Below are 24,097 nucleotides of genomic sequence, written 5' to 3' on the forward strand. Positions count from 1 at the left end.
GTACGCACAGGTGTTTTCTGTCACATTCTATATGAATTCAACATTCAGATATATGACATACTACAACTGTGGCTAAGGAAGCAACTATCTACTTACAGAAGAAAGTATAAGTTTAGGAAATGTAGTCACTAGTTGACTAATGTGGGTCTTTTAAAGTGAAGCCACCTGCTTTGCTATACCTTTTTTCTTGTTCTCGATGTAGACCTCTGACTTTGCACCAAAATGTCATGTGACTGGCGTCTTACATATCAAGAGAAATACTGGGGACAAATATAGTGAATGCCCTGTTTATTATTTAGATTCTGCCACAACACTGTCTAGGGGTCAGTCAAACAAAACGTTGTTTTCTTTTTTTAAATGTTGACCTGGTTTTGTTCTAAAAGCCAAAAATGTTGTACATGGCTGCTTCATACTTCCTAATACATACCAATTTCTGTATCAAGCTTTGTTCACAGAGAACAAAATGACAAACATTTTCAAACTCTGAGGTGGTCTACATTTAGCATGAGAAATATTATCTTGTAGTTATATGATACCCCTAAATGGACATCCACAGGATAGGGGATAATTGTCTGATTGCAGGGGGTCCGACTGCTGGGATCCTTACTATCTACTGTACAGGGTCCTGCTATGGCCCCCAGCTTCAGAGATGAGCACAAGTGACAGCCCACTCAGCCAATCACTGCTGTCGCTTGTGCTCATCTCCAGGGGTGAGGGCTGAAGCATGCCAAGGAGGGGTAATAAGCGAGCAAGTACAAGAGATCGAGGGGGTCCCATGATCAGACACTTATTTCCAATTGTGTGGATAGGGGATATGTTTCAGTTTCCCTGAGTACCTCTTTAAATATTGACCAAGATTTAATAAAAATGTGCATAGTACAACAAGTTTTGGGTTTATATGCAAGAATAAACAGTATAAGGAATGGGTGATTATGAGCTATGCCTTAAATCAGAATTGAGCTCTTGCTGTACACTATGGTCCTCATTTACTAAAGGAGAACCGACGTTTTTTCTCGGTTATTGCGCCCAAAATTTGGTCGCATCCCGCGTGCGACCAAATCTGCGCCCAAAATTTAGGCGCACAACCTACATTTTCAAAAACACTCGGAGAGTTTAATTTAACCTACAAAATGGGCGTGGTTTACTCAAAAATGGGCGTTAACCCGACAAAATGGAAAAATCACTTGGAGTAATTGTGAAATCACTCTGAAAAAAGTGTGATTTCTCAACTCTGAAAAACCGACAGCCCAGGGGTCGAGTGAAAATGGAAAAATGTAGTGTTTTTGAGGAAGGGACAGCTGACCATTGTGGTTCATGATTAAATTACTTGTTTTATACTTTAAAAGCATTTTTAACCCCTCAACGCTTTTATGATTAAATTATGTAATAGATTTTTTTAATTTATATATATATATATATTTTTTATATATATATTTAAAAAAAACTTTTGGGTTATTAACCCATTAACAATCACGAATGTAAAGTTACATCCTTGTGCAGAGTAACTTTACTTTAATTATTTGGTTTCATTTTTATTTTTCCAGTGCGACACTTTTTATTCCCGTGCGACAGAATTTACACAAAAAAAACCGACACAGGCGACAGATTAGTAAATCACAAGGAAAAAAAAGACGAGTACACTGAAAAAAACCGACACTCCAGTCTTTGTAAATGAGGGCCTATGTGTCATACATTTGGCGCTCCTTGTTTTCTTTGGTTGCGTTCCTGAATTTTTACCCAGCAGTTGGGATCGGTGCCTCTCCTGTTGCTTCCCTCAGGCTACATATCTGGCATTATACGCAGTATGTAAGTTAGCTTACCTTCCTCGCAGCTTCCTCTCTGGACGGATTAGCAGAAGCAGTTCTCATCTGTTTCAATATAAAGAGAAATCTATAAATATTGAATCATGTAATTTTGTCAGGATACTAATTCGTATTTGGATAAGAGACACACGAAGCAGTAAACCATCCACATATTATGTAGATTGTAATGCTTGGTAGTAAACTAAGCTCCACTGTTATCCAAGTCTGAGACATCCACTGCTCCAGGGTGCTTTTGGCAACTTAGGTGCTGTAATCCTGGATTTTATTTATGCTTTCTTCTTATTATTTTTTTAAGAATAAAAGTTTTTTTTATAAAAAAAATAAACATAACATTACACAATGAGTAGGAAAGACCACATACAGTGGGGCAAAAAAAAGTATTTAGTCAGCCACCAATTGTGCAAGTTCTCTTACTTAAAAAGATGAGAGAGGCCTGTAGGTATACCTCCACTATGAGACATAATGAGAAAAAAAATCCATAAAATCACATTATCTAATTGTTAAAGAATTTATTTGCAAATTATGGTGGAAAACACCTAACAACCAGACAATGTAATTTTATGGATCTTTTTTTCTCATTATGTCTCTCATAGTTGAGGTATACCTATGATGAAAATTACAGGCCTCTCATCTTTTTAAGTGGTAGAACTTGCACAATTGGTGGCTGACTAAACACTTTTTTGCCCCTCTGTAGTATAAAGGCACATAAAAGCCTCTCAGACTGAGAAATAAGATGAAGCCAAGCTTGAACTTTTTGGCCTCAATTTTAAGCTTCATGTCTGGAGGAAACCAGTTACTGTTCATCACCTACTTCACACATGTCTAAAGTGAAGCATGGTGGTGGAAGCATCATGCTGTGAGGGTGTTTTTCAGGAGCTGGGACAGAGAGACTGGTCAGGGTTAAGAGAAAACTGAATGGAACAAAGAACTGAGATGTTCTTAATTAAAATATGATCTGGAACTCAGACTGGGCTGCAGGCTCACCTTTCAACCAAAAAAATGACCCTAAGCACACAGCAAAGACAACACAGGAATGGCTTAGGGATAAATCTGTGTATGTCCTTAACCCCTTAAGGACCAAGGACGTACCAGTACGTTCTGAGTCCTTTCCCTTTCTATAACGCGGGGCCACAACGTCATAGCGGGTCAGGCCTGGCCTCTAACAATGGCGGTGCCACGGCGAAATCGCGGCGTCCCGAACAGCTGTTGGACACGAGGAGGGTCTCCTACCTTGCCTCCTGGTGTCCGATCGCCGAATGACGGCTCAGTGCCTGAGATCCAGGCATGAGCAGTCAAGCGGCAGGATCATCGATCACTGGTTTCTTATGAGAAACCAGTGATCAATGTAAAAGATCAGTATGTGCAGTATTATAGGTCCCTATGGGAGCTATAACACTGCAAAAAAAAAGTGAAAAAAAAGTGAATAAAGATCATTTAACACCTCCCCTATTAAAAGTTTGAATCACCCCCCTTTTCCCATTTAAAAAAAAAAATTGTGTAAATAAAAATAAACATATGTGGTATTGCCGCGTGCGGAAATGTCTGAATTATAAAAATAAAACCGCACGGTCAATGGCGTATGCGCAAAAAAATTCCAACGTCCAAAATAGTGTATTTTTGGTCACTTTTTATTTCATGAAAAAATTAATAAAAAGTGATCAACAAGTCCGATCAATACAAAAATGATACCGCTAAAAACTTCAGATCACGGCGCAAAAAAATGAGCGCTCATACCGACCCATACACGGTAAAATAAAAAAGTTATAGGGGTCAGAAGATGACAATTTTAAACGTATAAATTTTCCTGCATGTAGTTATGATTTTTTTCAGAAGTGCGACAAAATCCAACCTATATAAATAGGGTATCATTTTAATCGTATGGACCTACAGTATAAAGAGAAGGTGTTATTTTTACCGAAAAATTTACTGCGTAGAAACAGAAGCCCCCAAAAGTTACAAAATGGCGTTTTTTTTTTTTCAATTTTGTCTCACAATTATTTTTTTTTCTGTTTCGCCGTAGATTTTTGGGTAAAATGACTGATGTCACTGCAAAGTAGAATTGGTGGCACAAAAAATAAGCTATAATATGGATTTTCAGGTGCATAATTGAAAGGGTTATGATTTTTTAAAGGTAAGGAGGAAAAAACGAAAGTGCAAAAACGGAAAACCCTTTGGTTCTTAAGGGGTTAAATGAGAAGTATCTTAGGGAAAAACTTATCTCCTATCCAAAGGATAGGAGAGAAGTTCTACATCACGGGGAGGGGGGGGGGGGGGGGGGGGGGGGTGTCCGAGCGCTGAGTGGCATGTCACAGCCCCCTCACGAAGCAGCGGCTGACATTCCCCCTCCATATATCTATATGGGAGAGCTGAAGATAGCCAAACAGCTCTCCCATAAAGATATATGTAGGGGGTGTGTCGGCCGCCGCTTCGTCATGACGCGCCTCAGGGTCCCTCCACAAGGGGAGATATTTGAAAGGGTGGTTAAAGTTTAAGGCAGGTCTTCTTTCATGTGCTATGCTCAGGGCCGGACTGGCCTAGCGGGATACCGGGAAGATGGCGGAGGAGTCGGAGTCACATGATCAGGCGCTGCTGTTATAGGCCTCAGCGTACCCCTATGCCCCCCAGCGTCCCTTAATTTCTCCCTCCCCCCTGCGGCCCAGAGAGGGTGAAGTATGCGGAAGCTGCGTCGGGCCAGTGTAGTGACCCGTGCCCCAGCGTTCCCCTGCGGTGCCGTGATGCCCTGCCGGAGCCCTGAGTCGGTGCCCTGGGGAAGAACGGAGAAGAAAAATTACGTTCTTAAAGGTACTGTACCATATCCATCCCCCCCCCCTCCCTCACCCATGTCCATCCCCCCCCCTCCCTCACCGATTGTCCATCCCCCCCCCCTCCCTCACCCATGTCCATCCACCCCCCCTCCCTCACCCATGTCCATCCACCCCCCCTCCCTCACCCATGTCCACCCCCCTCACCAATGTCCACCCCCCCTCACCCATGTCCACCCCCCCTCACCCATGTCCACCCCCCCACCCATGTTCATCCTCCTGTCATTCATGTCCACCCCCTGTCCATCCCTGTCACCCATGTTCACCCCCTGTCACCCATGTCCATCCCCCTATTCACCCCTCTGTCCCCCCTCTTTTATCCCCCTTGTCATCCTTGTCCACCCTTCTGTCATCCCTGTTTACCCCCATATCTCCCGTGTCCACCCTCCTGTCATCCATGTCCACCTTGGCCACCCCTCTGTCACCCCTGTCCATCCCCCTGTCACCCATGTCCCCCCCCCCTCCATCCCTCTGACCACCCCCCAGTCTACACCTGCCACCTATGTCCACCCCCCCCCCTTCACCCCTCTGTCACCCCAGTCCACCCTTCTTTGTCACTTCTGTCCACCCCTCTTTTAACTGCTTGTCACCCTTGTCCCCCCCTCTGTCATCCCTGTCCATCCTTGTCTCACCCATGTTCACCCCCTTGCTTGCTTAAGGTACTGTACCATGTTCATCCCCCACCTCTCACCCATGTCCATCCCCCCTCTCACCCATGTCCATCCTCCTGTCATCTATGTCCAGCTTGTCCACCCCCCTGTCCATCCCTGACCCCCATGTTCACCCCCCTGTCCACACCCCAGTATACCTCCCCCAGTCTATCCCCTGTCACCCCCCTATTCACCGCTCTGTCCCTTTGTCACCCCTCTTTTATCCCCCTTGTCCACCTTCCTGTCATCCCTGTTTACCCCCATATCTCCTGTGTCCACCCCTCTGTCACCTCTGTCCATCCCCCTTTAACCCATGTTTACCCCCCCTGTCCAACCCTCCGACCACCCCCCAGTCTACACCTCTGTCACCTATGTCCACCCCCTTATTCACCCCTCTGTCCCTTTGTCACCCCAGTCGACCCCTCTCTGTCACTCCTGTCAACCCCTCTTTCAACCGCTAGTCACTCTTGTCCACCCCTCTGACCCCCTGTCTCCCATGTCCACCCTCCTGTCATCCATGTCCACCTTGGCCATCCCCCTATCCACCCCTCTATCATCCCTGTCCATCCCCGTGTCACCCATGTTCACCCCCCATTGTCCACCCCTCTGACCACATCCTTGTCACCCATGTTCACCCCTCTGTCCCTTTGTCACCACTGTACCTTGTCCCTCCTGTCCACCCTGACATCCCCCTGTAACCCATGTACACCCCTCTACACCCCCCTGTCACCCCTTTACACCCCTCTGTCACCCATGTACACCCCTCTGCCACCCATGTACACCCCTCTGCCACCCATGTACACTCCTCTACACCCCTCTGCCCACCCATCTGTCACCCATGTACACCCCTCTACACTCCTGTCACCTATGTACACCCCTCTGCCACCCCTTTACACCCCTCTGCCACCCATGTACACCCTTCACCCCTGTCACCCATGTACACCTCTCTACACCCCTTTGCCACCCGTGTACACTCTTCTACACCCATCTGTCACTCCTCTACACCCCTCTGTTACCCATGTACACTCCTCTACACACCTCTGCCACCAATGTACACTCCTCTGCCACCCATGTACACTCCTCTACACCCCTCTGTCACCTATGTACACCCCTCTGCCACCCATGTACACTCCTCTACACCCCTCTGCCACTCATGTACACTCCTCTACACCCCTCTGCCACTATGTACACTCCTCTACACCCCTCTGCCACCCATGTACACTCCTCTACACCCCTCTGCCACCCATGAACACCCCTCTGGCACCCATGTACACTCCTCTAAACCTCTCTGCCACCCATGTACACTTCTCTACACCTCTCTGCAACCCATGTACACTCCTCTACACCCCTCTGCCACCACTGTAAACCCATCTATCACCCCCTACACCCCTCTGTCACCCATGTACAGCCCTCTGTCACCCCCTTACACTCCTCTACACACCTGTCTCCCATGTACACCGTTCTGTTACCCCTTTACACCTATACGCCCCTGTATTCCTCTTCACTTGTAAAAGGGGAATCTGGAGGCTGATGCTGGTTAAGTGCGGAGCCTAACAGATTAGTTTTTGCAGGTTTACCGGTGATGAGTTGTGGCTGGAAGAAATGGCTTGAAAGAACAGGGAACGATGCTGATCAGAGAAGATGTCACATATGAGTTGCTGTATAAAGCAGCACTTTAAAGGGGTACTCCGGCCCCAAGACATTGTATTGTATATTGTTAATTGCGGCTTTTTGCCTTATCCCTTTTTTTTTTGCTCGGCAACTTTGGTAGGGGTACCCCGCAATTTTTTTTTCTGCGGGGTTCCCCGAGCCGAAAAGGAATGGGAAACACTGCTCCAGAAAACAGCTAGTGTTGAATAATAAGAGACAATGCTGAATAATAAGAGGGGAAGAGAGCATCCCTGTCTAGTGCCCTTGGTCGGTGAAATGGAAGGGGGGCCAGGATCCACATGCATACATTCTTGCTTTTGTTGCATACACTGTAGATTATCAAGGAACCTTGTGAGATTCTTGGACACAGTTTAGCACCATGTCATGCCAGCTCCATTGGATACGGTTAAATGCTTTGTTTTTTTTTTAAGCATCTACATACGTGGACACAATTATTGGTACTCTTTCTTAAGGACAGAAAAACCCAGAATGCTCCCTGAAATAACGTACATAAAAATGTACTGTTAATTAACTGATAAAAATCAAACATTGCTTTTGAATTGTGGTTCAAGTGAATCGTTTGAAAAACAAAATCATTATTTTGTTTTTCAAAATGATCCTGCTGAACCACAATTCAAAAGCAATTTCTGATTTTCAACAGTTAAAGGGGTTCTCCACCATAAGGTGATTTTAATACGTACCTGGCAGACAGTAATGGACACGCTTAGGAAGGATCTGCGCTTTTCTTGGGGCTAAATGGCTATGTTGTGGCATTACCATAACACTGTGGCTAGCTTTTTGTGAACTGGTATTTCCTGTTTGACTTTTCTTTTTTGACTACAAATCCCACAATTCCATTTTCCTCCCTCCCACACATCAGCCACCCCACCCATTGAAACATAAATGTGCTGCATCAATTCAAAAGACCTGTGGTTTTCAATCAGGGTGCCTCCAGCTGTTTCAATAGTTGCAGATTGATCTCTCCCCCCAAGTGATCGCTCCACCCATTGAAGCAGACAGGCTCCCTGTCATCAGCTGACTAGTTAGGTCAGGTCTCGGCCGCATTGCAACCTGGGAAAAATCTGAGACAACAGTCATTTTGTATGCTGGTAAAAATAAATATTGGAGTGAAAATCACAGAAGAATTGTGACTATATTATGAACTACACTAACTTTACAGCCTGTAGCATAGTCAAATAAAAAAAAATCCTGGAATACCCCTTTAATTTACAGTAAATTTTTATGTACGTTTTTTCAGGGAGCATTGTGGGTTTTTCTGACTTCAACAGAAGGGTACCAATAATTTTGTCCACGTCTGTTCTATTATCAGGGCTGGTTGGACATGGAACTAAGGTGTGATTCTTTTAAAGACCAAGATTACTAATAATAAGCAGCTTATTGTAAGAAAATAAAAAAAATATAAGAAACTATCTGAATTCAGGACCAAATGACAACTAGCTGTATTTAGGTTGTTGGCGTAATCCATATGCCTCTAAGTAGCAAATGCCAATTTTTAGCTGTTCTAGCTCAGTTCAGAACGAAGTGTCTAATTCTGCAGGAGTTAATATTTCACAATTTGCCATCAGATACATGGAGTGTGAAGAACACACTGCTTCCAGCTAAAATCTGTGATTAAAAACCCTCTAAAATTCTTCCATGTTATCTAATTGAAAATGTATGAAAATCAAGCATTGTGAGAATGTGACACAAGCAATTCACACACTCCTGAGCCAATACTGTCAGAACTGCTTAACACTATTTGCTGGCAAGCTTACCTACATTTTACATAAAAAAATGTGAAATGAGCAAGAAGCTGATTCACAGAGAGTCCGTCAGAAGACCACTGCGCTGCCTTGCTGAAGAATTGAGTTGGCTAGCAGATGCGGTTTACGGATACAAGCTCTGGATTTTGCTGGGTGGACACCTGCAGGGCAAACCTGGCTCAGCCCTCTATGGGAATTTTATAGACAACCATTTTTAATTAGTTGCCTCCTGATACAGAGGGGCAAAAAAGTATTTAGTCAGTCACCAATTGTGCAAGTTCTTCCACTTAAAAAGATGAGAGGCCTGTAATTTTCATCATAGACTATGAGAGACATAATGAGAGAGAAAAAAAATCCATAAAATTACATTGTCTGATTTTTAAAGAATTTATTAGCAAATTATGGTGGGAAATAAGTATTTGGTGAATAACAAAAGTTCATCTCAATACTTTGTTATATACCCTTTGTTGCCAATGACAGAGGTCAAATCTTCTCTGTAAGTCTTCACAAGGTTTTCACACACTGTTGCTGGTATTTTGGCCCATTCCTCCATTAAGATCACCTCTAGAGTGATGTTTTGGGGCTGTCGCTGGGCAACACGGACTTTCAACTCCCTCCAAAAGGTTTTCTATGGGATTGAGGACAGAAACAGGAACACACAAGGAGGCGGAAGGGGATGATCGCGCTGCCAGGTAAAAGGACCGGAGAACCAGGTATGCAGAACTAGTTTATTTTCACACAACGCGTTTATGGATTGGGTTGATCCTTTCGTCAGGCGTGAACATAATACAGAGAATGACAGAAAATAAAGGATTACATAGGGACGTCACTCAACCGGATATGACATCCCCGTAAAACCACGCCCGGAATACAAAAACATATATTACATGGTACAATGTAAAATACAGGATAAAAAACTTACATCTCAAACACTGGTTCCTTGTATTGTTTTATTAAGACCCTCTGGGTGTAAACAATTCATTTTAAAAATCCAGTAAGATTCCCTGTTGATTAACTCTTGGAAACGATTAAAATGGTTTTCTGGAATAGCTTCAATAATACAGACAGTCATATTTTTGTAGTCACCTTCATGACACAAAGAGACATGTCTTGAAACACTGTGCAACATGAACTTGGAAGTAATGTTATGTCGATTTTTATTTAAACGTGCACGGAGGGTTTGTACCGTCCGTCCAACATACTGTACTCTGCAATGACAAGTGATTAAATAAATCACATACATCGAGGCACAAGTATTATATTGTTTTGAGGAGAAATTTTCACCCGTAGACCTTGAGGTAAAATTTCTTATCCCATCCTCAGGTATCATGTTGCAACAGAGGCATCAAGGTTTTTGACACCGGAAGGTTCCCATTTTACTATTTTTAAATAAAGGGAAATTTTTTTGATAATTCAATTTTTTGTCCAAGCCTGGTTCATACAAAAATGTTATTCTACTGGGAGCGAGGTGATTGCATAATGACATCGCTCTACGGTAGGTCAAAGCAGGGTGTTTAGGTAAAATATTCTTCAAAACTGGATCCATTAATAAAATGGGCCAATTTTTAGTTAAAATATTCCGAATATTTCCTGTACATGAATAAAAATTAGTAATAAAATTAAATTTACGTCTAATACCTCCTTTTTTGCCCTCTTTTATTTTAACCTTTTCTCTTTTTTCCTCACTTGTCACACCTTCTAAATTCTCTACTTCAGTAGGATGTTTCATTTTGCTATTAATTAAAGTGCTCTGTGTTAGTTTGTTTACCCTTTGGAAGGCATCATTTAGCACTCTTTTTGGGTAGCACTTGTCGGCAAAGCGTTCCCGCAATATGTTGGCTTGCAATCTAAAATCCTGTTTCTGACTACAATTTTTTCTGACCCTTTGATATTGGCCATAAGGGATATTTTTGACCCATTTCTGGTAATGGCAACTAGAATAGTGTAGTAGGCTATTTACGTCTACCTTATTAAAATGCATTCTCGTTTGAATGTTATTAAAAGAATCCTTAAAAATCTCAAGATCCAGAAAAACCATTGATTCCCTGGAAAAATTTAGGGGAAAAGTCAGACCCCAATCATTACTGTTAAGATACTGGACAAATTAAAGTGCTTGTGCTTCCGTACCCCTCCAAACTATAAAAAGGTCATCTATAAAACGACGATAAAATGTTATGTGTGTATCAAACCAGCGGGACTGTGCGATAAAAAGGGACTCGAAATGCCCCATGTACAAATTAGCATAACTAGGGGCAAAACGAGTCCCTATCGCACAGCCCTGCCGCTGGCGATAGACAGATTGACCAAAAGTGAAAACATTGTTTCGTAAAATGAACAAAATGGAGTCGATTAAAAATTGGGACTGGATCTGTCCCATCTCTCCATCTTTATCCAAAAAGTACTTAAACAATGCCGTGCCCTTTTCCTCCAAAATATTGGAGTAGAGGGCAGTGACATCTAGTGTTAAAAAACTATAGTCTGGAGGGGGTCGCAAGGATTGCAATTCTGCTATTAATTGTGTAGAATCTTTAAGAAATGCTGGTAATGCCAATACATGCTGTTGCAAAAACAAATCAACATAATGTGATAAATGGCTAGTGATTGCACCGATGCCCGAGATTATAGGTCTCTCTGGAGGTTTTGTTTCGTCCTTATGAATTTTTGGGAGATAATAAAATAATGGGGTCTGATAAATTTTTACTCTTAAAAAATTGGATTCTTGTTTATTTAAAATATTGCACGATGCCGCATATATGATCAGATTATTATATTGCACAAAAATGTCCGGGGACGGATCTGATGGTAATTTTATATAATAATCCTCATCCGATAATATATGTAAAGCTTCTTGGATATAGTCCTGTCGATTTAACAGCATCGTACCTCCCCCCTTGTCAGCAGGGCGTATTATCAAAGAGTCATTATTTTTCAAACCTTTGAGGGCATGTCTCTCCCCGTGCGATAAATTATCACTAAGCTGTAATATGGATTTTTCAATCATTTTTCTAAATTCATATGAAACTAAGGAATAAAAAGTTTCAATAAAATTACCCTTATGTGTTAGCGGGTAAAAATTTGATTTTCTGTAAACATCTACATGTTTTGCTAAAATGTCCACATCTCCCTCACTTATGACAGAGCCAGAAATAGATACAGTAGAAAGGTTATCATCCCCTAAAGTTGTAGAAATCTTACTTACTGAACTAGTATAATTAGTCATCAGGGTATTTATAGTGTTTTTATTTTTATTTTGAGGAGGTCCTTTTTTCTCCATAATTGCAAAAAATCTGGCCAAGGTAAGAGTCCTTGTAAATTCATTAAAATCTAAAAAAAAGTTGAAAAGGATCGGGGGCAACAGCAGGACAAAACAAAAGTCCTTTAGATAACAAGGATCTTTCATTTTCGTTTAACAAATAAGAAGAAAGATTAAAAATCTTTATATATGTTTTTTTGCATTGCTTCTTTTGTCTTTTCTTTTTAGTTCCTCCTCTACAACCTCTCCGTCTAATTTTCTTTTTTGGCTGTTTGTAATGTAAAGCCGTTCTGAATTGTTCTGACGTGGGTGTCTGTTGAAGGGGACGGAAGAATTGTGGTATTGTGCGTGGTTCTGTACTCTGTGTTGCTGGATGAGTCGTTACAGTGTTAGCATGAACATGTCGGGAGGCTAAAAAAGACGGTTCAGAAAAACTAGGGAAATTTTCCAATTCCACTAGCGAATCCATAGCAGGTGAACAAGATTGTAATAAATCACTGGTTTCAACTCCAGATGTATTAGAGATCTGTGTATCATGAACCGTAAGAATTGATAAATTGAAAACATCATCACTAACCAAAATCATGGATGGAGCCGGTGGTGCTGCAGTCAATTCACTAAAGGTTGGTATAGGATGTATTTCTGCCTCTATAGTGTATATATGTTTGTCAGATGTAGCAGTAGCGATATTGGAAGGTAGAATTGTACTCGATAACTCTAAATTAGGAATAGTGGGGTTGGGAGCTGGAGACTGGCAAGGCCACTCCAGGACCTTGAAATGCTTCTTACGAAGCCACTCCTTCATTGCCCGGGTGATGTGTTCGGGATCATTGTCATGCTGAAAGACCCAGTCACGTTTCATCTTCAATGCCTTTGCTGATGGAAGGAGGGTTTCACTCAAAAACTCACAATACATGGCCCCATTTATTCTTTCCTTTACACGGATCAGTTGTCCTGGTCCCTTAGCAGAAAACCAGCCCCAAAGCATGATGTTTCCATCCCCATGCTTCACAGTAGCTATGGTGTTCTTTGGATGCAACTCAGCATTTTTTCTCCTCCAAACACGACAAGTTGAGTTTTTACCAAAAAATTCTACTTTGGTTTCATCTGTCCATATGACATTCTCACAATACTCTTCTGGATCAACCAAATGCTCTCTAGCAAACTTCAGAAGGGCCCAGACACGTACTGGCTTAAGCAGGGGGACAGGTCTGGCACTGCAGGATTGGAGTCCATGGCGGCGTAGTGTGTTACTGATGGTAGCCTTTGTTAGATTGTGTCAGCAGATAAGATATCTTATATGAAGGATAGCCTTATGCCTATCCCATGCATGTTTAAACTCCTACACTGTATTTGCAGCTACCACTTCCGCAGGCAGGCTATTCCATGCATCCACTACTCTCTCAGTAAAGTATTACCCCTCTAATTTAAAACTATATCCTCTTGTGGTAGTTTTTCTTCTTTTAACCCCTTAATGACAATGGAGGCAAATGTACGTCATGGTGCAGTGGTACTTAACGTATGATGACGTACATTTGCGCTCTGCCATGACTTTGAGCACCGGACCGGTGTTGGCGTCATGCGCGGCAGGTCCCGGCTGCTGACAGCAGCCAGGGACCCGCCGGTAATGGCGGAAATCCGTGATTGTGGGGATGTCCTCCATTAACCCCTCAGATGCCGTGATCAATATAAATCAAGGCATCTGCGGCTGCGCGGCACTTTAAATGGATGATCAGATCGCCCGCATTGCTGCCGCTGGGATCTGATCATCCATAATGGCGGACGTAGGTCCCCTCACCTGCCTCCATACGTCTCCTGGGGTCTTCTGCTCTGATCTGAGATTGAGCTGACCAGAGCAGAAGGTCGTCGATAACACTTATCAGTGCTATGCCCTATGCAGTATTAGCAATCAAATGATTGCTATAAATAGTCCCCTATGGGGACTATTAGGGTACGTTCACACATACAGGATCCTTGGCAGATTTGATGCGCAGGATTTGTAACTGCTGATTACAAGCTGTGCTCAGTCATTTAGTTTACATTGAAATCTGCAGCATAAAATCCTGTGCATCAAATCTGCGTACGTCTGAACATACCCTTAAAGTGTAAAAAAAAAAAAAAAATATTTTTTTAAAGTTTACATTTTTTTTAAAAAGATCCCCTCCCCCAATAAAATTGTAAATTATCATTGTTTTCCCATTTTACCCCCCAAAAAGCGTAAAAAAAAAAATTTATAAACATATGTATTGTCGCATGCGTAAAAGTGTGAAATATCAAAATATATTGTTAATTATCCCGTACGGTGAATGGCACACATAAAAAAAAGGCCAAAATGACAGCTTTTTGTCACATTTTATTCCAAAAATTTTTAATAAAAAATTTATAAAGAGTAAAATATAAAGCAAAAGTGGTACTGATGAAAACTACAGATCACAGCGCCAAAAATTAGCCCTCATACTGCTCTCTATAAGGAAAAGTTAGAAAGTTAAAGGTAGTCAAAATAGGTCAATTTCAAACATACTAATTTTGTTAAAATAGCTTGAGATTTTTTTTTAAAGTGGTACAATAATAGAAAAGCATATAACATGGGTATCATTTTAATCGTATTGACCAACAGAATAAAGAAATCATGACATTTTTACCGTAAACTGTACAGCATGAAAACCAAACCTTCCAAAATTTGCTAAATTGTGGTTTTCTTTTCAATTTTCCCACATAAATAATATTTTTTTTGGTTGCGCCGTACATTTTATGGTAAAATAAATGACGTCATTTATGTCTTGTATGTCTTCCATTTTCTAATAACTGCTCTCACAGTTGATTTCTTCACACCAAGCTGTTTGCCTATTGCAGATTCAGTCTTCCCAGCCTGGTGCGGGTCTACAATTTTGTTTCTGGTGTCCTTCGACAGCACTTTGGTCTTTGCCAGAGTGGAGTTTGGAGTGTGACTGTTTGAGGTTGTGGACAGGTGTCTTTTATACTGATAACAAGTTCAAACAGGAGCCATTAATACAGGCAACGAGTGGAGAACAGTGAAGACTTTTAAAGAAGTTCCAGGTCTGTGAGAGCCAGAAATCTTGCTTGTTTGTAGGTGACCAAACACTTATTTTCCACCATAATTTGCAAATAAATTCTTTAAAAATCAGACAATGTGATTTTATGGATTAATTTTTCTCATTATGTCTCTCATAGTTGAGGTATACCTATGATGAAAATTACAGGCCTCTCTCACCTTTTTAAGTGGGAGAACTTGCACAATTGGTGGCTGACCGTATTTTTGCCCTATAGGACGCACCGGCATATAAGACGCACCCAATTTTAAAGGTGCAAAATCTAGAAAAAAAAGATTCTGAACCAAACAGTGATCTTCAACCTGCGGACCTCCAGATGTTGCAAAACTACAACTCCCAGCATGCCCGGACAGCGAATGGCTGTCCGGGCATGCTGGGAGTTGTAGTTTTGCAACATCTGGAGGTCCGCAGGTTGAAGACCACTGGTATAGGAGGTAATACTCACGTGTCCCTGCCGCTCCGGACCGTCACCGCTGCCCTGGATGTTGCTCCATCGCTGTCGCCGTGTCCCCGTGGTGTCCACGACGTCTTCTTCCCCGGGATCCATGCTCTCGGTCGTTGCCATCACGTCGCCGTCATCACGTCGCTACGCACGCCGCTCCTATTGGATGACGGGACGGCGTGCGCGACGACGTGATGACGTCGAAGGAGAGCGCCGGCCATGCAGGGGATCCCGGCATGGAGCAGACACCGAGGAGGCAGGTAAGGTCCTTCCCGGTGTCCTGTGAGCTGTTCGGGACGCCGCGATTTCAACGCGGCGGTCCCGAACAGCCCGACTGAGCGGCCGGGTTAGTGTCACTTTCCCTTCAGACACGGCGGTCAGTTTTGATCGCCGCGTCTGATGGGTTAATACAGGGCATCACCGCGATCGGTGATGTCCTGTATTAGCTGCGGGTCCCGGCCGTTGATGGCCGCCGCGATAGGTGTGTGTATTCGCGAAAAATACGGTACTTTTTTGCTCCACTGTATATGTTTTAAAGGGACTGTCACCTGCAAACACCCCTGAACTAAAGTCATTGGGCTTGATTAAACGGCGGCGGTGGTTGCCTCCCATCGATACGCCAGTGTTAGTTTAGGGACCCACTCTATCAGGTGGTATTGATGTGCCAAGTGAGCTTGCACATTTTGATCAAAAGATTAACTAACCACCTGTTAGTTTTTCAGATATGCTGAGAAGCAATTACATCATAGTATAAATGGTGGATGTGCGGCCATGTTCTTTTTCTCTATTTGTGAGTTACATTTTATATAAAAGAAAAAAAACTGTGAAATTAGAAAAAAGCTGATTCACAGAGAGTCAGCCAGAAGACCACTGTGCTGCCTTGCTGAAGAATTGAGTTGGCTAGAAGATGCGTTGTATGGACAAGCTCTGGATATTGCTGGGTGGACACCTGGAGGGCCAACCTGTCTCACCCCCTATGGGAATTTTATAAATAACCATTTTTAATGTGGTTGCCTCCTGATAGATGTATTAAAGGGGTTATCCAGAAATAGAAAAACAGAGCTACTTTCTTTCAATAACCGCTCCCAGTATGTCTCCAGGTTGGGTGTGGTTCTGCAGCTCAGTTTCATTGAAGTGAATGAAAGTTGTAAAACCACACCCAACCTGGAGACAGACAGGGAGCTGTTTTGGAAAGAAATTAGCTGTGTTTTTCTATTCCTGGTAACCCCTCTATTCACCTCCAAGCACCCTAAAACTAAAGTCATTAGTAAATAGGTAAAATACGCTTATGCATAGAGGGGGTTACTTAGCACAAATTTATAACAGAGAATTCTACTTACTTATAGGCTTATAGCAGGTTACTGCAAGGGCGTAGAAAGATAAAAATTACACATTACTTTACTCATTACTTTAGTTAGAATGGGGGTGTGGAAGTGATAAAGTCTCTTTAAAGTGTACTTGTTACTCAAAAAAAGTTCGAACCTTTGCTGATCAGGAGAAAGAGCTGGGAGAAGTCCGTGCTGCCGCATGCTCCTCTCTCTGCTCTGTGTCACGTGATCAAGACACGCTCCATAGACTTACATTATTAGACCATCTTGAGCATGTAACACAGAGTTGAGAGAGAACACGGTGAGCACAAACTTCTCCTTGCTCGTTCTCCTAATCAGTGGAGGTCTGAACACTAAGACCTTTGCGGAGCAAAACTTTTAACATGTCGCTAGGACATGTCACAGGTTTTACCAAATGTCAGTGTCCATTAAGGAATAATAATCCATGCAGCTGACATAAGGTGAGGCTGTGCTTCCTTATCTGGCAATTTACATCCACAGTTTAAAATCTTTCTTGTTTATTTTTATTTATTTATTTTTTTTTTTAGAAATAAAACTTCAGTAAGGGCCCTTTCACACTTCAGTTATGTTTCTGCATTCTGACATCTGTTATTCAGCAAAAACGGGTCATGAAAAAATGGATGATAACTGATGACCAATTTTAACAGACATTCTGTCAAAATAACGGACACGTGCCATCTCTCATCACCTGTTATAGTCCGTTATTTTATTTCCATGTGACTTCCTGGTTGTAATGCTGTACTGAGCATGCTCATTTAACAAAAAAAAAAAAAAGGATCATACAGAAACAGATAATAACTGATGTTTTTTGTGAATATCCGTTTCCCATAGACTTTAATGTTAAATTTTAACGGACATTATTTCATCTTTATTTTTGCCGGAACAAAAATTAGTGCATGCACAGTCTTTTGTGCCGGCAGTCAGTAAAAACGGACATACCAGATTGCAGAAGGATGGTCAAAAAATCCCATTGACATGAATGTGATTTTTTGACGGCCATTTTCAGGACTATTTGACGGGAGTAATGACGGAGGTTTTTACAGGATGATGCCTGTAGTGTTAAAGGGACCTAAAATAATAATTGCAAAAAGTGTCCCACTAGGAGCTGTTAACATACCCTAAAACATGTTTTCCAAGTGATCTTTATAGCACAGATATGTGGGACATGTGTTAACAATTGCTGCAAATCACAGTGCCCCGAGCAGCTGTCATCCAGCCTGCATCTCTGTTTCTAACATCAGCCATTGCTCTGCATGCCCTAAGCTGTATAGCACTGGCATGATGTTTGCAGTACAAATATTGAAAGACAATTACTTTATATGTTATAGTATCATTTAGTAAATAATAGAGTGTGTCGGTAACTACAGTGAATGTAAATGTGCTGTAAAAACAGCTAAAATCCCCACTAACCTGTACTAGAGATGCCGCCCTTCCCTTTTTTAGATCTGCCACCACTGCCTGTCGGCCAGATCGCCCAATGTTGCTTGAATTACACTTGTAACAAATCCACTGAATGTGACCACCTGCTTCCACTTTGCAGTCCTTTTCCAAAAGGCATAGAGAATGGTACAAATGTCCACAGCTATGAGGGGAGAAAAAACAATTTAGAACAGGCAAAATATTTTTTTTTTTATCAATGTATTTCAAATAATGTATCTGTAATAATTCTTCATTACCGTAAAAAAAACAAACAAAAAAAAACATAATACAGGGTGATTCAAAAATACAAATTATCTATCTAAGTTTTATTTATACACTACAAATGTTCAAAGTGATTTCCATTGGTGACCCAGAAGATGTCTAAGCAGTAGTCCAGCTCTGTCTGTGCCAGCATATACTCTAATATGGACTCCACTGTTTCAGTGATGCATTGTCTCAGGTTGTTCAGATCCCGTGGATGGGATGGGGGTTGTGACTGGGACAGATACTGTTTCTGGTGCTACCTATCTAACAATTCGGTAGGGTTTCATTCAGTTATCAGCGAACATCCAAATAGAAATGTGGAGGTACATTAGCCTGCTAATAGCCTATGTTAGGTAGAATACTACTGAGAGGGGAGTATAATATCTATAGGCCGGCATTTATGATTGTAGGTGTAAGTGAAGCATTTATGATTGTAGGTGTAAGTGAAGCATTTTTCTACACTTTTTTTGTGTGCTGGTAATGTGTAGGATCATCAGATTTATTATATGGTCACAGAGCATTTGATACATTTTGTGCAGGTCACATTTTCTGAAATTTATCTCTTCACATACACCAAAAAGCTAAGCTAAGTCTGGGCTGGTGTAGTTTTAGAGACTTTTCAGTGGCTTCGCGCCTTTTTTTTTGCCTTTTCACAAAAAGGAGCAGTTCATAAAACCCTTCTATATCATGTGTATCACCAAAATCAGTGGATTGCAACTCAAAATCAGCAGAAATGTGTAAACCAAAAGGCGCAAATAAACCCTGCTTGCGCCTTTTGTAGACACAAAAAATAGTCTAAAGACAATGATAAATGTCGGCCATAATGCTTAATATTTTAATAAAAGGTAAGTTTTATTTTGGTGACACATGACATAGAAGGTATTAATAAAGCGTATCTGTCAGATCCTACAAAGAAGGGAAAAAAGATTATTGTTTTTTCATGACATATTGTACTTTACATTAGTGGCAAATTTTGATTGATATATATATTTAGCATTTTTTGTAAAAAAAATAATTTACAAAAAAAAATAAAAAATTAGCATTTTTCTAGATTTTATATTTTCTGCTCCTACGACAAATAGCCATGCCGCACCAAATTAATGATTAATTCACATCTACAATGTCTACTTTATGTTCCCATTATTTGATAAACATTCTTTTACTTTTTAGAATGTAAGAGGGTTTATAAGTTTAGTAGCAATTTTCCAGATTTTCAAGAAAATTGCAAAATCTGATTTTTCAGGGAACAGTTCAGTTCTGAAGTGGAATTGAGGGGCCTGTATGTTAGAAACCCCCATAAATCACCCAATTTTATAAATTGCACCTCTTAAAGTAGTCAGAATGACATTAAATAAGTTTACTAACCCTTTAGGCTTTTCACAGAAATAAAAGCAAAGTAGAGGCGGAATTTTAACATTAGATTTTTTTGTAGATTTTTCATTTTAATAAAAAAAAAATTTATTGCCCAAATTCTGATGTACTTAGAAATATCCCATATGTGGCCTTTGTGCGCTACGTGTCTCTTACACAGGCCTCAGATATGAAGGTGTTCTGTGTGGATTTTGGGGCATCCTTTTAGTTTAGGATATGTTGTTGGCATCATATAACATTACAGGGGCCTTGGGGTACAAAAATATTTTTGGGAGACAAGTTGATGCTTTCATTGGTACCATTCTATGGTACATGTGACACTGATCATTTTTTATTTTATTTTTATCAGGTGGTTTACATTAAAAAAATCTTTTCTGCGGTTGTTTTTTACGTTGTTCATCATGCGGTATAAATGACATGTCAATGTTACAGTGCAGGTTGATACAATTTCGGCAATACCAAATTTATATACTTTTAAAAAATATATATTTTAGTTAATTTATGGCATAAAAACTATTTTTTTTTCTTTTAAATTATGCTTGTAAGTCGCCGCATTCTGTGAGCTGTAACTTTTTTATTTTTTGACTGATGCAATTGTGTGAGGACTCTTTTTTTTGCGGGACATGTTGCTGTATTTGGGAGGACTATTTTTGGGGGTGTATTATACACATATATCATTTATTTTATTATTTTTTTCAATTTTTTTTTTATTTTGCCCATTTTTTTTCTTTTCTTTTTTTTCAATTTTTTTACACTTTTTTTTTTTACATTATACACATAATTCAATGGAGTACACATCTGTACTTCATTGAATTATGCCTATGTCTGTCAGTACTGACAGGCATAGGATAGGATAGATCAGTCCCTACCTTAGGTAGGGACTGATCGCTCATGTTGCCATGACCAGGAGGCCCACACCAGATCCCTGCTATTGGTTCGTCTGTACAGACAGAACAATAGCAGCGATCACCAGCCAGGAAAAACTGCGATTGGTCCCTGGCCGGCTTCAGGTGCTGTGACAGTTTATTCTCATCAGGTACATGTACGTGGTGATGCGGGAAGTCATCCCTAATCACCGCGTACATGAACCTGATTTTGCGGGAAGGGGTTAAAGGGGTGCTCCGGGGAACTAAATCCACAGCTCATCTTTTTCTCTCATCAACCTATTTAATTGTCTAAATATCCTCTATTCACTATATAGAGCACTTTCCCACCTTTGGTTGTCACTTACATGCAGGGAGTGAGGAAAATACCTCATCCAATCATCCGACATGTCTCTGTTCAAATCCCTCTCTAAAAGCAGCCCCCAGCCTCCTGGGAGACACAGGCTATGTGGTTTCTGCCCTGCATGGATGAGCCATGCTTATACTTCCCTGGAGTACCCCATTAACTACAGGGCTCTACTTTTGCACCATCCTATTTTAAATCACCTTATATAAAATGAAAGACAATAAAAATTATAGAATATAAATGCACATTGTTAAAATGTAAAAAAAAAATGCAGGTTATTCAAATCTACAGAGAAATATAACAGGGAAAAGCAGTAAATGTCAATCATTACAATAAATGAATCCACTGAGTGAAGAGCTATAAAAGCGATGAGCCGAAAACAGAATAGATTTTTCCAGAAATGTGATTTCTGATAGATATTACATGAGAAAAATCATAATGACAAGTCTCAAGGCAGCAGACATGGAGACATGCAGAAACCATCTGCTGCAGGCTAAAAGCTTACACCCCGAGTTATAGCTGACAACTAGGGAATACCCACCCTTCTCATGTGCAGTGACATAATGATGCTCTACACAATGCTGAGCTGTAGGTAGAAAAAAAACAAACCTCTCTACATTGAAGTAGGTTGGAACAATGACTTTCTATAGTCTTCGAAAAAGCTATTTTCTAAGCACAAGGTTCTGATAAATCCCATCAGTTATGACATGGTCAGACTTTGGACGGACAAATCCTATTGACAAGGGGAATGCCTGCATTTCCAAGAGGAATAACAGAAGAAAGGCACAACACAGAAATATGGTGCTGGTGCGGTTATTTTACCAGACATACACCTATTTACTAAAAATTACATGTCAGGAGAGGTGGTGGTTCCTCTTAAAGGAGAGGGATTGGGATGATAATCACTATATATATATATATACACATATAACAATGTTATAGAATCCTGCTTAAATAATGCTTATGATTGGGTAGTGTACAGTGTGTATTAAGTTATGGAGAAGGGGTGGCACAGCTGGGACTAACAAAAACCATTAAAGGGAACCAATCATCAGATTTTACCCTATATAATGCTTGGCAAAGCGTTATATAGTGTAAAATTGTTGTCCTCACCATCCCCAGGGGACGCTCCTGCCCCCAGGGATGGTGAAGATATGAAGTTATAAACTAGTCACCGCCGCCGCCGTAAGTAGTCACCTGGGCGGGGAGCTCTTCTCACCTACTCCCGTTCTTCGTCCGGGAGCGACGCCCCCTCCGCTTGATTGATGGGCCGCGTCATTGTTCCGCTCACTGAACAGACGGAGCAGAGCGATGACGCTGCCCATCAATCAAGCGGAGGGGGTGTCGCTCCCGGCCGAAGAATGGGAGTTGGTGAGAAGAGCTCCCCGCCCAGGTGACTACTTACGGCGGCGGCGGTGACTAGTTTATAACTTCATATCTTCACCATCCCTGGGGGCAGGAGCATCCCCCGGGAATGGTGAAAATAAAGATTTTACCCTATATAACACTTTGCCAAGCATTATATAGGGTAAAATCTGATGATTGGTTCCCTTTAATCTTTGGTTTACATTTGGGTAACCACACTTAAAAGCTTTAATTTATAGGGGAGATTTATACCCTTCTGTCTGTGTCTCAGATTCAGAAGGGGTCAGTCACAGTCTTACATCTTAAAACTGCAGACAACACTAAATAGGTAAATGATAAAGCAATTTAAACATAGCTTTGTGGATTGTTATGATACCTGCATGACTGAGGAAGAAAAGTTTTGATCCTCCGTGCTATGTGATTGCAGGTGTCATCAGCTGACACCTCCTGGGTAGTGTCCTGGCCTCTCTGCCCTTAGTGTTCTCTGACCTCTCCCCTCTGAATAAACAAGAGATTTCTGGCAGCAGGCAGCAGCTTACCTTTCATCTTCCTCTTTAGAACAAATGAACATCCAGCCAAGCTGAACATTCATGTGTATGGAGTGAATGGTAGAGATAGCTGTCGTCTCAAAGAACATGTATCCAACAATTGAAAGTGTATGGTCATTAACACTGAGACCGTAAACTGACCGTGCAACACCACAGAGATCTATTGCACAGTAAATTTGGCTCAGAAGAATTGCAGCGGTTAAAATACGGACAGCTGAGGGGGTACTCAAGTACTAAAGGGGTAGTCAGGAAAACTTAAGTTATCCCTATCCACAGGATAGGGGATAAGTGTCTGATCATGAGAGGACCGACCGCTGGGACCCCAGCAATCTCTAGAACGGGGGCCAGCTACTTACCCGTCCTCAGAGTTGCCCCTACTTTCTAAGACAAGCGAGAGTGAGGGCCCTCTTAGCCAATCACTAGATGACGGGTCTTGGAATACCCCTTTCAAACTCATACCCTATTCCCCCGTGATCAGACACTAATTTCTTATACATTAGGTAGGGGATACATTTTATGCCCATCTATGAGGTCTTAAAGGGGTACTCCCGTGCCTCAGCATTCTGAACATTTTGTGGGATCACAGCCATGCCCCCCCATGACACCACGTCCCCACCATTCATGTCGCCTCCTCCCATAGACATGAATGGAGGGGTCGTGGCATGACATCAAGAGGGGCGTGGCTGTGACGTCATAACCGTCCAAACCCGGCATTTGTTTAGAATACCAGATGCTGCGGGAGATCTCGGGGGGCCTCAGCGGTGGGACCCCTGTGATCAGATATCTTATCCCCTATCCTTTGGATGTCTTGCAGCAAAGTACGCCTTGAAGTTGCTTTTTTATCATTATAACAAAAAACAGCCAAAAAACTGTGGCAGAAAACACAGACTTAGGAATATCATGCACAAGTTTTGTATCTCAAGCATCTCTAGATCAACATGCACTTCTGCTAAAGTTAATAATACAATAAAGTGTTTGGTTTTATAGTCTGCAGCTGCTTTCTTTTATGACACAAATAAGGCCAGTCCCAGTTTACATGTTTTCGTAACTAAATTAGAAGAACACCAGAGGACATTC

The 24,097-nt window shown here is 41.6% G+C and overlaps 1 protein-coding gene across 5 annotated transcripts in view; it reads right to left on the reverse strand.

Annotated features, from left to right (window-relative positions):
• Positions 1-24,097, reverse strand: part of VPS8 (VPS8 subunit of CORVET complex) — a 281,893-nt gene that overhangs the window by 18,872 nt on the left and 238,924 nt on the right. For all 5 annotated transcript variants that reach the window (XM_056535311.1, XM_056535309.1, XM_056535310.1 and 2 more), the window contains 2 exons: positions 18,234-18,405; positions 1,821-1,868 (listed from right to left, as the gene is read on the reverse strand). In XM_056535311.1, coding sequence (XP_056391286.1) covers positions 1,821-1,868; positions 18,234-18,405 — 220 coding nt within the window. The remainder of the gene's footprint in view (positions 1-1,820; positions 1,869-18,233; positions 18,406-24,097) is intronic.

The sequence above is a fragment of the Hyla sarda genome, chromosome 8 (assembly GCF_029499605.1).
Source record: "Hyla sarda isolate aHylSar1 chromosome 8, aHylSar1.hap1, whole genome shotgun sequence".
NCBI classification, from domain to species: domain Eukaryota; kingdom Metazoa; phylum Chordata; class Amphibia; order Anura; family Hylidae; genus Hyla; species Hyla sarda.